Here is a 15,101-nt window from a genome sequence, read left to right on the forward strand (position 1 = left end):
CGCCTTGCACATTATATAGGAATGATTGGGTATTAACCACACAACCTGAGAGGCGCTCGTTTTAAAGCGCAAGATTGTGTACCTGGCCTGACCAGGGCCAGATTTAGGTTTGATGAGGCCCTAAGCTACTGAAGGTTATGGGGCCCTTTGTATGTCCAGCTGTCCTTTGTCAACAACAAATTGTTGCTATTTTTTGTGTTGAATATATGCTAATCTATGGACCAACAGGTATCTGAAGCCATACGCACATAACAAAATATGTATTTTTTGGAAATGTACATCCAGTTTTTTTTTCCTTTAATTTTTTTTTTTGGGGGGGGGTGTCTCAAGAGAATGGGGCCCTAAGCTATAGCTTGTTAAGCTTCTACGTAAATCCGGCATTGACCTCCGCAGCGCACCAAGGCAAAGGCAGGAAAACGGACGGCGAGAGAGAGATCCGGCTTCCTCCTCTCGCCCGCAAGATCTCCGGTTGCCACGGGAGCAGCCTGCCGCCTGCGGGCGAGCGCGGTGCCTGCGCCAACTGGCCGCTGCTCCCAACAGTCGCGGGCGGCTTGAAAGTAAGCAGCGCGCACGCCGAGGCGCACCCGGAGGGGCGGTGCGACGGCGGTCTCCACTGATTGGCCGCCGCCTATATAGGCTCGGCAAGCGGCGCCCGGGAGCCACTTCGAGTCCTTGCCCACCAGTCCCCACCTGCGCTGCGGCGGGAAGGAGCAGGGCGCCCCCTTCAGGCACCAAGGAAGAACCGCCTGCGTCAGCCTCCGCTGCGGGTGGGGAAAGGCAGGTGGGCAAAGGCGCGGCGAGGGTCCGCAGGGGTCCCCGGGCAGAGTTTAGGGAGACGCTGCCAGGGTGGCTGGGTGGTTGGTAGCTTTCCTGCGGGTGTCTTTGAAGACCGGGCTTCGTTTCGGGCAGGGTCGGAGCGCTGACTGCGCAGGTGCCTTGGGGCAATCGCTGGAAACAGTGGACTAGAAACTTGGGAAGTTGGAGACAGTGGACTAGAAACTTGGGACGTTGGAAACAGTGGACTAGAAACTTGGGACGTTGCCTTTGGTCCATGTAGCTGAACATAGTCCATATTTCCAGCATTTCAGATAAGGGAGTGTTCCTTCCCAGTCCTACCTGGAGGTGCTGGGGATGGAACCAGCGGTCTCAAAGCAAATGCTCTACTCCTGAGCCACAGCCCTTGCCTCACTTAGTGATTCCCAAGTAGACCCCTCTGCAGTTATTGCCTCCAGCAGCCTCTGTAATTTGTAATTGGCGCTGCCTGCAGGCGGGCTGAGATGGGCCCAGGTCACTTGCTCCAGGGTTGTGTGACCACAATGCTATTATAGCTCTCTATGGGAGCACCTGGTCATCTTTCAGCTACCACAGGACCAGCAGAAAAGGAGCTCTGTTTTTTTAGAAAATGGTGCTGCAGAGTGGAAGGGGATTTGTGTTTTGAATAATAAAAAAAACTTGCTCTGTAATATCTCTTAATAGAGTTATCAAATCCCAGAACAGGCTTGTGTAAACTTAGTAAAGGTTAAAAAAAGTCAAGGGTCCCTGGATGGTTAATTCCAGTACCACAGTCCTATGTTTTATTTGGCAGTAAGTTTCACCAAGTTCAGCAAGGCATGCTTCTGGCAAAGGTGATGCATCCCTTATTCCTCGACATGTTTACTTGGAGGTAAATCCAGTGGCACTTGGTTCTAAGCCTTAAAATTTAGGAGACCTTCAACTGTGAGCCACTTTTGCTGATTTAATCCCATTGGTTTCAGCGAGGTAAAGCTATTTGGTGGAAGGATGCCAGCTTTAAAGAAACATGTAATGCCAAGGTTGCTTTCATCTCATAAACTCTTTAATGACTTTCTGGGGGCTAAGGATACTGCAGTAATTTGTTTGTTACATTTATATCCCACCTTTTCCTCCGAGGAGCTCAAAGTGGCATATGTGGTTTTCCCGCTCCCCAGTTTATCCTCACAACAACCCTGTGAGGTAGGTGAGACTACGACTGGCTCAAGGTCACCCAGTGAACACCATGGCCGAGTGAGCATTTGAACCTTGCATGACGGTTGCGGCCCATCTCTAATATTGCCAGGGATTTGTTATTTTTAAACAAGTTGCTCCCCCTGTGCTTTGGGCTTGCGTCTCGCACACATTTCTCTGTGTACCTCAGTTGGTTTTATGGAGGGTCACCGGAACACTAGTGAGAGAGCAAAGATAAGAAAAGGCAGGCTTGTACAAACAAAGCTACGGGAAGATTTCTGTTTTCTAAGAGTCAAGTCAGAATCAACTTCAGGGTTGGGTTGCTCTTGAAGGGAGTCCATCTGAGGATATTGTCAGAAATTGGGTGCATTCAAATATTGCATTAGTTTTTCTGATTTTAATGCTACCGCCTCTGTGCCGTTTCCTAACATACCTTTCACAATGCAGTAACTGTGGCTTTTTGACTGAGATGCGGGCATGTCTCCGTAAACTTCATTTACACCAGCGGGGTGGGGTGTGTGACGCAACAACAAATGTCATTAGACAACGTTGCTACTCCTCACACTTCCTGCACATGCATGCTTCAGTTTCCTCATGATTCTCCTATGAAAACGGCAGGAAGGAACAACTGTATGCCGCCCCAAATCTTGCCACTGCTCTTGTGATTTTCTAGGTTAATTGGGCTGCAAATCTATTTTTTCCCCCTGGAAGCAATTAATACAGAAAGGGAGCACTAAACTTCCACTGCATTCTGCCAGGTTTCTGGAAGTGGCTGTCATATTGGGTAGAAGCTCAAATATAATGCAGGAATTCATAGGGAAACGGAAAGGACTGCCGTGTGGGTGCAGCCTCAATGTGTGTTTCTTTGTCTTTCCAGCATCAGCTGCTGACCCTGAGGAAATGCATTGCAGCAACAATGGTGATGAGAAGGCACAAGATGAGCTTTGGGATGCCCTGCCGGCTGTTGCACAGCCTCGAACCAATCAAAATCTCCACCAAAGAGCTATTCTGGGGGAGCTGACAGAAAATGGGCAGTGTTTGAGACCCTCTGTCCAGGTAAATCATGAAAGACTGGGATTCCTGGATAACTCTTACAGAAGGTTCTTTTAGCACCTGGGCTTAGGAAATCTGAGGTATTTTTTTTTTTAAATTTTTTTTGGAGTGGTAAAGGTGGGAATAAATGGACCAATGGTAACTGTAACACACTTTCTGTGTTAAAACAAAGTGTTACGGCACTTTAAATACTAAACAGATTTTCTAAGGGCGTGAGCGTTCATGGACTCTGGGCAACCCTACAGTTTATTGGGGTTAAATCTAGCCAAGTCACGCCTGGAGTATTGTAATCAAGGGACATAACCAACTTAAGTTGGTCATTCTATTGGGTCTGCTTTGAGCATCCAACCCTTAAACTACAATTCTAATCCTGTTTACTTGAGAGTAAGCCCACTTGAGTTTATTAGAACTTACTCGTGAGTAGACATGGCTAGGGTTGTGGTGGTGTTATTGCTAGCGCAGCAACTCCTTTGGGCTTTGTATGTTAAAATGCTGTAGGAATGTCAGGTCAGAGAATAGTGTGACTTGAGGTCCCAGCTGCACTGTACACTTAAAGCAGTTTAGAAAAGGTTGCCCTTCCCTTTGGGGATGCCATGTCTGCTGGCAAAGGGCATCCTCTGTAGGAGGTACAGAGCAGCACTGTGAGATGTTGACTCTTCTTTTGCTCCAGTACTACTGACGTATGTTCCTTGGGCTCAACAGCACTCAACGAACTGGGCGACTGTTAAAGAAGTTTGCGCATGCCATGAGCTATGGAATGTAGGACCACTGGAAAATGCATGCACTCTTTTTAACTGCCAGTGGGTCGAGTACTACTGAAAGGTTCCATCTTCAGTTTCTTGGAAATGAAGCGAGGGATTGAGAGGGACTAGAAGTCTCTCTGTGGTTTTCAGTGGGACAAGACTTCAGCATTTGCCCTATTTTAGAGATATAGGTTTTTGCTGTTGTGCCAAGGAGGAGTGTTGAGCCACCAAACAGTTCTTTATGGGCTACTGCCTTTAGCATGTTATGTATCATGTTATCAACCATACACCTCTCTGTCTTTCACCCAAGCAAGCAAGAGGCAATCTCAGAGCTCAAGGATATACCCTGCCAATCAAAAACACTCAAGGAGGGTGCAAAGCAGGGCTGGTAGGGGGTGTGGCTGGATGGGTGGTGTCGCCTGGAGAGAGAGAGAGTATTGAGGGCTTGGTAGAGAGACTTGAAGGACTGCATTTGGCCCCTGGGCATTACCTCCCTATCCATGCTCTAGGCCAGTGTTTCCCAGACAGTGTTTCTCCATCTGCTTTTGGACTACAACTCCCATCATCCCTAGCTAGCAGGACCAGTGTCAGGGATGATGGGAAGTGTAGTCCAAAAACAGCCGGAGACCCAAGTTTGGGAAACACTGCTCTGTCTAGGCTGTTATCCTGCCTTTCAAAAGTTTGGCAATTGATCATAACCATGATTTTCAGAGGACTTTATCAGACGCATAGAGTGTTGTCTTCAGAGACATTTTAAGTGTGAGAAATAATATATATTGTGCACATATGGGTGGAGAGAATTGTAAACTGGGGGGGGGGGGGGTCTAAAGACCATGAAATGCAAGAGACTGTGAAAGGTTTATACAGAGGTCACATGTATGCAAAGTAAGCAGAGCATGATGGACTATGCCGAAATGGCAAAAATTAACTGGGAAGCTCAGAAATCGAGAAGACAAAAACTTTAAAAAAGAATGGGGAAAGTTTACAATTTATATACGAGATCATTGTAAGCAGGTTAAAACATTGGCAGGATTTTAACCACACTTGTAATGTAACGGAATGTATGGATAATTTAGAAAGACCAAAAAAATGGAGAAGTATTGATACGCAGTTGAAAATATTATGAATTGGACCCGTGGAAGTGATGGGGAGGAAGTCAGGAGATTCAGAGTAATCTCAATATTTGGATTATGAATTGGTTTTTGTTGTATGTTTATACTTTTAAAAAATAATAATAATAAATTTTTATATAAAAAAAGTAAGCAGATTTGCCGTCCACAGCCATGTGAGGTTTGTGTAAAAATGCCACTAGCCCCCTTGGCCTTGTGTGGCCTTTTTTCTCTCTCCCTGTTTGTATTATAACTATGTGTAAAAGATAAGGTGTTCTGTTGTGCCAGAAGTGGTTTAGTCATGCTGGCCACATGACCCGGAAAGCTGTCTGTGGACAAATGCCGACTCCCTTGGCCTGAAAGCAAGGTGCATGCTGCACCCCATAGTCTCCTTTGACTGGACTTAACCATCCAGGGGTCCTTTACCTTTACCTTTTACCTGTAACTTTGTGTACCAACTGAGGGTTCTGTATCGAAATTGTGGACTTCCATTTCCAAAGGTTTGTGCTGCAGTCAAATCCATGTCTTTTTAAGATGCTACAAGACTAGCCTGGCTGAACCACTTTGGCTGAGCTCCCCAGCCTCCCACCCCGTCTCTGTGTAGCTTGAAACGCCTGGTATTCAGTCATGGAAATTACGGACACAGTGTCTCTACGTGCTGAATGGTAAATAGCCACACCATGCAGTGTTCTGTACTGATATGGAGTACTAATGATGGTTGCTTCAAAACCAAAATGTCTTCTGGTGCTGGATTGCCAGGGCTCTCTTGGAATACTGATTTGCCATTAACTTTAGTCTCTGTTTCTTGTTGGAGTTTTCCAGCTCATTTGCAGGCTGCCTTCTGCTTCAGAGTCTTCCCTGCCCACCTTCTTTCACAATGCATTAACTTATTGTTATGGTCTAAGCTTGGATCCTAGAACAATAGGCAGGTAGGATCCTAGAATGCAACAACTGATTGGCTTGCAGGAGAAGACCAATCAAGCTCCAGGAGGAAGTTAATCAGCCTGTTAGGCTGGTAGGATCCTAGAATGCAACAACTGATTGGCCTGCAGGAGAAGACCAATCAGGCTCCGGGAGGGAAGCAGAATCAGCCAATCAGACGGGACTCATTGTGTAAATAATGTATATAAAGGCCTGGGGTTTGGGGGGAAATTGAATCACTGTTTTACAAGCTGCAGTAAAGAGCATGAAATCACTGCAGGACTCTGAGTATATTTCACTTGTGTTTCGGTGTACTAGGATGCAGTTTAAACAAGTCGCACACCCTTCGGTGTGAACAAGCCAAGACTCCTTCCCAGTGGCGTAGCGTGGGGGGTGCAGGGGGGGCCGGCCGCACCGGGTGCAACATCTGGGGGTTAGGGTTAGGGGGCGCAAATCCACGGGTTAGGGGGCGCAAATTACTTGCCTTGCCCCGGGTGCTGAGAACCCACGCTACGCCACTGCTCCTTCCATAGCTTTTTGCGAGCAGCTATGTTTTCTTGCCAATGAGCAACCAAGTAGGAAGCAACATAAGATTAAAACTCCTGCACTATTGTCAGTGGCATATTCACTGACAGATCAGTGTCACAGACTTGTACCTACATTCTGCCCACTCCTTGTATTCTTGCAAGTTCTGTGCAGCTACATTGGAATGTAGGAGTATTTTTTGGCTTGATCTGGGAAAGACCTCTCGCATTTCCCTTGTCCTGCTGGCCCTCAGCAAGAAGGAGAACCATGGGCTCTCAAACTACAGTTTTGGAGAACTGAAGGCTTCCAGAGGCCACAATCCATATGTCTTGCTCTACCCTCCAGCCTTCATAAGGGAGCTGTTTCCAGAAGCACTGTGAGAGGAATGAAACTTTGTGCTGGCCATCAGACAAGGGCTTTTTCTACCTACCTTGTCCCACCCTCCAGCCCTAGGGGCCTTACGAAGGGAGTTGCTGCCAGGGGCATTGTGTGTATGTGTCTATTGATGAATTGAGTGGAAGATTGAGTCGTGGGGGTGGAGAGAGCCAGAGAGACAAAGAAATTCAACAGTGCTTAGTTTGTTTTTGGTTGCTAGGTTGTGAATCATAGAGTTGGAAGAGACCATGGTGGTCATCTCATCCAACCCCCTACAATGCAATGCAGAAATCTTTCACCCAACGTGGGGCTTGAACCCACAACCTTAAGATTAAGAGGCTTATGCTCTACCTACTGAGCTATCTGCTATCAGAAAGCCAGGGTATACTGCCCATCTGTTTTAATTGGCCAGTAAAACATTAAGGGAGCCTGACCAACAGAAATCCTGTGCAAGGACTTCCACATTTGCAAGAGAGCTTTCCTTTGGTTAATATTGCTTTGTGAATTATGAGTGCTGGAGTACTTTGTGAATCTTATAAGATGACTATTGTCGTGTTTGTGCTGCTTCACTTATTATTTTTTTAGTTAATAGGGCTTTATAGAATGTGTCTGTTTTACTGATTATTTGCCATTGTTTTGCTGATGATCTGTTAATTACTCTATACGATTCGTGTTGTATTTGTGATGTACAGTGGTACCTCAGGTTACATACACTTCAGGTTACATACGCTTCAGGTTACAGACTCCGCTAACCCAGGAATAATGCTTCAGGTTAAGAACTTTGCTTCAGGATGAGAAAAGAAATCGTGCTCCAGCGACACAGCAGCAGCAGGAGGCCCCATTAGCTAAAGTGGTGCTTGAGGTTAAGAACAGTTTCAGGTTAAGAACAGACCTCCAGAACGAATTAAGTACTTAACCCGAGGTACCACTGTACTATTACGTTGTTGCTATTTATTATTTGCAAGCTGCTTTGTGATTCGTTTGAGCGAAAAGCGGCATAGAAATATTGTAAGCGAACTGAACTGAAATGCATCATTTCCTGCACTCCTTGAAGCAGGAATATAGGCTGTCCCTACCAAGAAGATTCTCATTCTTCTTTTCAGGGAGCAAACAGGCTGAGAGGCTTCTCTGGATCTGAAAATGTCTGTCCTGCTTTAACTACTGGCAAGAATATGATGCCAGTCTGCGTGGCGTCCAAGCAAGGTTTTGTTGTTTACAGAGATGAAGTGGAAGGGAAAAACAGGTACAGCTGTATGGCTGTGGAAGAATCCAGCATGTGTGAAGTTGATACCTGCACCCGAAGACCCAACATTCACCTGCTGCTGAGCTTGAGTACAGGTACGTCCAATGGCCTAGCAGGGGCAGTGTTGATGATGGTAGAAACCTGTGACCCTCCAGAGGTTGTTGGCCCTTGACCAGTAGCCATTCTGGCTGGGGCTGATGAGAGTTGGGCTCCAACAATGTCTGGAAAACCATAGCCTACTAAGCCTTCTTTTTAAATTACAGTGTATGTTGCCTATAACATCCAAGAAATCTAAGGGTTTATTACTTCTGCTGATGGAAGCATACACTGAAACTAATGGCTAACTTAACATTTTTTTTAATATATTTTAAAAATCATTCTTCCCGGTAATATGTTGGTGAATCCAGGCTCTCCGATGCTGGTGGATAAGTCGTTGCAGTCCCAAGATGAGGATCTTCAGTGTTATAAAGAGGACGTCATGTGTGCTGCGGAATATGCAGAAGATATTCATCGCTACTTGAGAGAAGCTGAAGTGAGTGGCACTTTTAAGGAGCTCACTGTAGCCTTGGCTCAGAGATAGCACCAGTGTAACATGCACTCTGCATCCTCCCTTCTTTCTGATATTCATGCCGTGAGTATGAACTTTAGCTTATGGAGCCTAAATTGCACTCAAATGCAAGTTTAGTCCTGCCCTCTGGAGGAACAGTCTCGGTTTAGTATCATGGACATCTTGAATTCAGACTTCCTGTAAATTAACTCACAGAGGGACACACACACACACACACACACACACACACACACACACACACACACACTTTTACACCTCCTTTTTCTGAGGCCGAACTCTTTCCATGCAGGTGAAATACAGGCCCAGAGCATGCTACTTGAGGAAGCAGCCTGATATCACCTCGAGTATGCGTGCAATCTTGGTGGACTGGCTGGTAGAAGTCGGTGAAGAATATAAGCTTCGTACTGAAACGGTGTACCTTGCTGTGAACTACTTGGACCGCTTTCTCTCTTGCATGTCTGTCCTCAGAGGAAAGCTTCAGCTTGTGGGAACGGCGGCAGTTCTCCTAGCTGCGTAAGTAGGCTTGCATGAGTGAGCAAACCTTTGGCAGATGACAACTGTTTAGGGCCACCTGGTGAGATTTGTCCGGATCTGTCTCTCCAGTGCTCATGTGTCCTAGCAAAGGCAGGAAGCCACTTTATTCCAAGTTAGTCTATCTAGCTCATGGGTGGGGGGACCTGCAGCTCTCCAGCTAGACTCCAACTCCCATCATTCCTTGCCACTGGCAATACCGGCTGAGGCTGATGAGAGCTGGAATCCGTGTAGATGGCTGCAGGTTCCCCGCGCCATTCTAGGTCATTACTGTCTACACTCCTGTGTTACAAACAGGGCTATTGCCCAGGCCAAATTGGGAGATGCCAAGAATTGAAGCCTGGCACCTTCTCCATTGTGCTCTGCCAATGGACTACAACCCTGTTTCCCCATAGAGATACTTGGAGAGTGGGCTAACAGTCTTCAGATGTTGTTTGGACCCATCACTGGTTTGCAGGACAAAGTGGGTTTTCACTTGCTATTTCATTGCCGGTGGCTCCTGTGAGCAGGTCCCAGTGATGTTCAGTTGCTGCTGAAATCACTGTAGGTACATTTTTTTAGCAAGCAAATGTTTCACTTGCATCTACAACCTTAATCCACCTGAATAGTTTGTGGATCCCAAGTTCAAAGAGTGAGGAAATCAAACAAGTTGGTATGCTTTAGTTATTTGTGTGGGGATTAGCCCGGGAGACCCAGAATCATACTGGATCAAACTTACTGGATGACCTTGTATCAAATTGCTTACTTCTTGGTCTAACCTATCCCACAGGGTGGTTATTGGAATAAGGAGAAGGAGAGATGATCATATATGTCAACATGAGTTGCTTGAAGGAAGTGCAGAATAAATATAATATAACTTACTAAGGGTGCATTTATCTTATGTAATCAAATTTTATTATCGGTTTTGTGACTACAGTTAACTCACATCTGTACTATTGGTCCATTGTTCTAACATTCAATGGGTCGTCTCTTCCAGCTGGTGAATGAAAACTTTGTTCAAATTCTTAAGAGTGTTTACATACTTTAAGATTGGGACCATTTTATGGTTAGCATCCAAATGGTTCAGTAACAGGTTTGCATAGGGACCAAGACATATTCCAGGAGCCTGGCCTAATGTTATCTTGGTCTGAATGAAGTCTATTCTGAAAGGTATAAACAGATTCTTTTGTTTAGGCCATAATGATAACATAATGCATGTGCTGGTGGTGCAGTATACAAATCACTTGAAGTGGTTCTGAAAGTGTGGGACCACCACTGAGAAGACCCTGTTTCTCTTGTGCCTGGCAGTCTCAGGATGGTGATGCCAAGGGATTATCTTAATGAAGCAGAATTTAAAATATGCAGTAAGGCTTTGTAGATTGCTATTTCTCCTGATCCCCAGGAAATATGAAGAAATCTATCCGCCAGAAGTCAAAGAATTTGTGTATATAACCGATGATACCTACACTAAAAAACAGCTGCTCAAAATGGAACACCTGCTCCTCAAAGTCCTTGCTTTTGACTTGACTGTTCCAACCATCAACCAGTTTCTCTTCCAGTATTTGCAACTTCATGGTGTCAGCATCAAGACAGAGAACTTTGCAAGGGTAAGGATATGACCTGTATGGCAAACACTTCAAAGGACATCCAGACCAAGTAATAATAAGAAAAAATCATTAGCCTAACTTCCCTGATGCCAGTGCCCCTCCAGCTGCATCTTCTCTGGAGAAGGATATGTGTCTTAGAATAATAGAATTGTAGAGTTGGAAGGGATCATGAGGGTCATCTAGTCCAACCCCCCACAATGCAGGCATATTTTGCCTAATGTGGGACTCAAACCCACGACCCTGAGATTAAGAGTCCATGCTCTACCGACTGAGCTGGTTCAGTTTCAGTCTTCGCCTGCTGTCTCTGTTGTACCCCTGTCCAGTCCTGCGTCTGTCTGTCTGCATTTCAGTGGTGACCAGCATTCTTGACCAAAACTGAGACTGAGGTAACCATGGGCAGTAGAAATCTATGAGAGAGCTCTCTCACACACAAATTGGAGGGGGGGGGGGTAAGTTAAGAGGAAACATTTCCCCTTCCTGGGCCACTGGGGCAAAACAAAACTCACAAGCAATTTGCAGCACTAGTTTAGATTTATAAAAATGTTCTAAATCTGCTAAACTAAATATTGGGTCTAGTCACACTTATTAGTCCATATTGAACTATGGATGACATGTTTTACAGTGTTGACCATGGTCACAACTACACCTTAATTTAAAACACTACCATGCCACTCTCAAATAGTCATGGCTCCCCTCCCCCCCCCAAAAAAAGGTCATGGGAACTATAGCTGGTTTAAGGTGCTGAGAGTTGTTAGACCCGTCACAGAGCTATACTTCTCAGCACCCTTGGCAAACTACAGTTCCCAGTGTTCTTTGGGGGAAGTCATGCTCTTAAAGAGTACTTTATAAGAGCACTTTAAATGCCTGCTGTTGCTGTGGCCCATCAGTTTTCAACAAATGGTGACATTATTATTAGTCTTCTCCTCCTCCTCCTCCTCCTCCTCCTTCTTCCCATTGAACTAAAAACACCAAGATATATAAACACCAGCTATAAAATCACCATGGCCAATGTTTAGGGATAATGGGAGTTGCAGTCCAACATCTGGAAGGCTGGTAGAGAAACTATGGGATAGACTTGAATCTCTCTTGATTTCCCTGTGATTAAAATGGTGTCCAATTCTCTTTAGTATGTAGCAGAGCTGAGTCTCCTTGAAGCTGATCCATTCTTGAAGTACCTTCCCTCACAAATGGCAGCAGCTGCTTACTGTCTTGCAAACTACACCGTGAACAGGCATTTTTGGGTAAGCCTGACTTTTGAATATTAACCAACTCCTTACAGCTTGCTGGCTCCCGGTGTGTTCAAGCCCTTCAAAGAATGAAACTGGATACAAAACGGGAAGGTGCCTTGACACAAGCTTTAGCTTTCCCTTTTTTTTAAAGCAACAAACTTAAGAAATGGCTGACGCAGTAGAAATCCTTCAGTCCAACACAATTACATTTTTATCACTCAGGAGGCTATTAACTCTGCAGAGAAATGAACTCCGGAGCTTTCTGGGTTAAAAACAACTATGGGTTTGTTGTTGTTTTGTTGTTTAGTCGTTTAGTCATGTCTGACTCTTCGTGACCCCATGGACCAAAGCACACCAGGCACTCCTATGGGTTTAGTTGACCTTAATGGATCTTTGTTGCTGCATCTGTTCTACACCTGCTACCTTATTAACTTTATAGGCATAAATGAGATTTTTCACTGGCACCTTCCCAACATCTGCTTTAGGAATTTTGTGAGGTAAAGGATATGGCTGGTATAAAAAATAAACGTTTCCCAAGCGCTCATGAAAGCACAACTCTGCAGTGTCCCTTCCTGGGCGGTGCACTTTAGTATGGGCTGCTTCTCATGAAAGGAGCCACCACCTTCTGTGTAGGGCGGTGGAAAACCAAGGTTGCATTGCGTACAAGTGGAGCATAAGGAAGCTGCCTTATACAAAGTCAGCAAAATGATCTGAATAGCACAGTATTGCCAACAATGGCTGCTGGTGGCTCTTCAGAATTTCATACCAGAGTCTCTTTTCCCGCCCTACTTGGGACCTTCTGCACCCAAAGCATGTGTTTTGCCACAGCCCTTTCCCCTAAAAAAGTTTTTTCCCAAACTTAGGTCTCCAGCTGTTTTTGGACTACAACTCCCATCATCCTTAGCTAGCAGGACCAGTGGTCAGAGAAAACAGCTGGAGACCCAAGTTTGGGAAACACTGCACTGGAATAATTGGGGTAGGGGGTCTACCTGATGTGAGTGGAGCTTCTCTGCTGGATTTTGCTCTGTGCTTGCCTATTCAAGCAGCCTTTTTCCCTTGTACCCAGCAGCAATTGGTGAAAAGTTGAAACAATGCTATTGAGTGAGGTTGAGATGAGGCCTCTCCTAACTTGATGCTGGCTCAACGCAGAAGAGTCTCTTTCCAAGCGTATGTGATTGTGACACGTTCTTACCTGAATGGAATAATAAAACTCTAATCTCTCTTCTTCTGATCAGCCAGATACCCTTGCGGCCTTCACTGGCTACTCACTAGGTGAGATAGTGCCTTGCCTAAGCGACCTGCACAAAGCCTGCCTTGACGCTCCACATCGACCACAGCAAGCGATAAGGGAGAAATACAAGCTGGCTAAGTAAGTTCTTGGGCCAACAACTGCTTTCTGAACACCTCTGTAAAATTGTGACCAGTGGAAATAACGGCTGTTAGAAGAGGAAGAAAGCTGGGAAGCATGTGGGAATATAATAGAGAGTTTGCAAATCATGCCAAACCATAGTTTAGCAGTATTGCAAGGGTGGGAGACTAGGATTGCACCTGGCCCTTGACTTAATTTCAAAAGTCCTCTGTTAGCCCTCTGCTTTTTCCAGGCGGTTGTATTATCACCTGTCTCTTGCCCAGTAGCCTACTGGTTAGTGGGGAAGAGGAAGGGCAGGAGGGAGAGAATAGGGGTCATATAATGAGAGAAAAGAGGTTGCCCTGCCTACCACTAACTTTGACCCTGGGCAGCCCCTGGCAGATTTGGCCCAAAAAGAGTGCATCCCTTCAATGAGAAAGAGGTTGCCCATGACTCACTGAGGAGGATGAGCCGCTGATAGCTTTGGGCTCGTGGGCTCCCCTCTCTGCCACTTTCAGAGGAGGAATTTGGACACTTCCGTTTCCATTTTATATTGACTCCAGCACTGCCTGCCTCTGAAACCCCTAAACCGTGGTTGAACGTGAACAATGGCTTGTTCGGACAAACCAGCTGCTTAACCCGTGGCTTGAAATGGCTTGTTGAAACAAGACAACAGTTTGGATTAGCCGCAGTTGTTTGGATCTGAACAATCCATGAAGTTCAAAGTTAATCCAAAAAGAGGAGGGAGAGCTTCCAAACTCTGAAGCAGCCGCAGGAGGGAAGATTAGGCTATGGGTGAGCCTAAGGCTTGCTGCATCTCATCCTCATAACATTCTGTCTTAGCATGACATGCAGCCTGGCTCAAAAGCGTGGGCAGGATGTATATAATGAGTGCCACACACATGCAATTTAAACTTTGTACTAAGAACAATTGATTTTTGTCAGACTCATGAAGCTTTCGAAACTGTTAAATGGTAGCTTCCCCTGTGACCACAGGAAATCTGTTAAGAATTCCTTTCTGATATCTCGCTTGGTGTTGCCTATATGCTTTCAGGCTTATTTTCTCCAAGGAATTCTTTTTAAAAAAAAAATGGAAATTGCTTCTCCCCTGAGGATGCTCCAAGCGATAAGCAATAAGAACACAGCTGCCGTCAGAAGGGCCAGAGACACAGGCGTGTTTTCTTTTATAGAAGTAGAGATTCCTAGGCACTTGCTATTTGCACCCACAGTCATGGATGTGAATCTTTTCTCTTTTTTAACTTAAATCCAGTGCAGATTTCCCAATCAAGATTACGCAATCTGCTAATCTCGAGTACTTGAAGTGCTGCAGAATTATCAATGGGGAGTTTGCCAACTCTTTGTACTGAGTGGTTTCTTCCTTCGCAGGTACATGCAAGTATCCCTCCTGGAGCCCCCAGCCATTCTACCTCTGCTATGAACTGCAACAGACGCCAGTAAATGCACAGAAACTGAAGCACTTGCCTCCTGATCAATAGAGTTGATCTGGCCAAATTATTATGTTTTTAATAGGGCACTGCAGGTCATGTGCCTAATCTTGTTGCTTGAACTATTTTTAGAGGACCTTTAGTATATAGCTGTACTGTATTACAAGGACTCGGGACTGTAGTTTTACCACAAACTAAAAGCACTTTTAATAAACATCTTTTCATTTAAAAGAACTCTTGGTGTCTCTGCATGTGTGAATTGTTCTGCATTGCCGTGTCTGCATGACGGCAGCCTGGAGAATGAACACTAAACTTCCCAACAAAATGAAAAGCAGGAATAGGAATTGAAGAAGCTGCCATATACGGAGACAGACTGTTGGACAAGCCCTTCTGATCGGCAAGCCCAAGAGGCTCAGTGCTTTAGACCACAGCGCCACCTGCATCCCTATTCTACCTTTACCAA

General features: G+C 45.4%; 1 protein-coding gene across 3 annotated transcripts; it reads left to right on the top strand.

Annotated features, from left to right (window-relative positions):
- Positions 1–338: 338 nt before the first annotated feature.
- CCNA1 (cyclin A1) lies at positions 339–14,833 on the top strand. 3 transcript variants are annotated; one of them, XM_077927148.1, is made up of 10 exons: positions 339–781; positions 1,912–1,971; positions 2,840–3,018; positions 7,792–8,026; positions 8,339–8,463; positions 8,789–9,012; positions 10,412–10,616; positions 11,744–11,857; positions 13,081–13,214; positions 14,580–14,833. In XM_077927148.1, exons 3-10 carry the CDS (start codon positions 2,863–2,865, stop codon positions 14,629–14,631), a joined length of 1,245 nt encoding a protein of 414 aa, XP_077783274.1. In that variant the 5' UTR covers positions 339–781; positions 1,912–1,971; positions 2,840–2,862; the 3' UTR covers positions 14,632–14,833. The 3 variants fall into 3 exon arrangements, with proteins under 3 accessions (XP_077783274.1, XP_028582343.2, XP_028582344.2); XM_028726510.2 differs by having other exon boundaries at positions 1,947–1,971; XM_028726511.2 differs by lacking the exon at positions 1,912–1,971.
- The last annotated feature ends 268 nt before the right edge of the window (positions 14,834–15,101 follow it).

Source organism: Podarcis muralis, chromosome 4 (genome assembly GCF_964188315.1).
Source record: "Podarcis muralis chromosome 4, rPodMur119.hap1.1, whole genome shotgun sequence".
NCBI lineage: Eukaryota > Metazoa > Chordata > Lepidosauria > Squamata > Lacertidae > Podarcis > Podarcis muralis.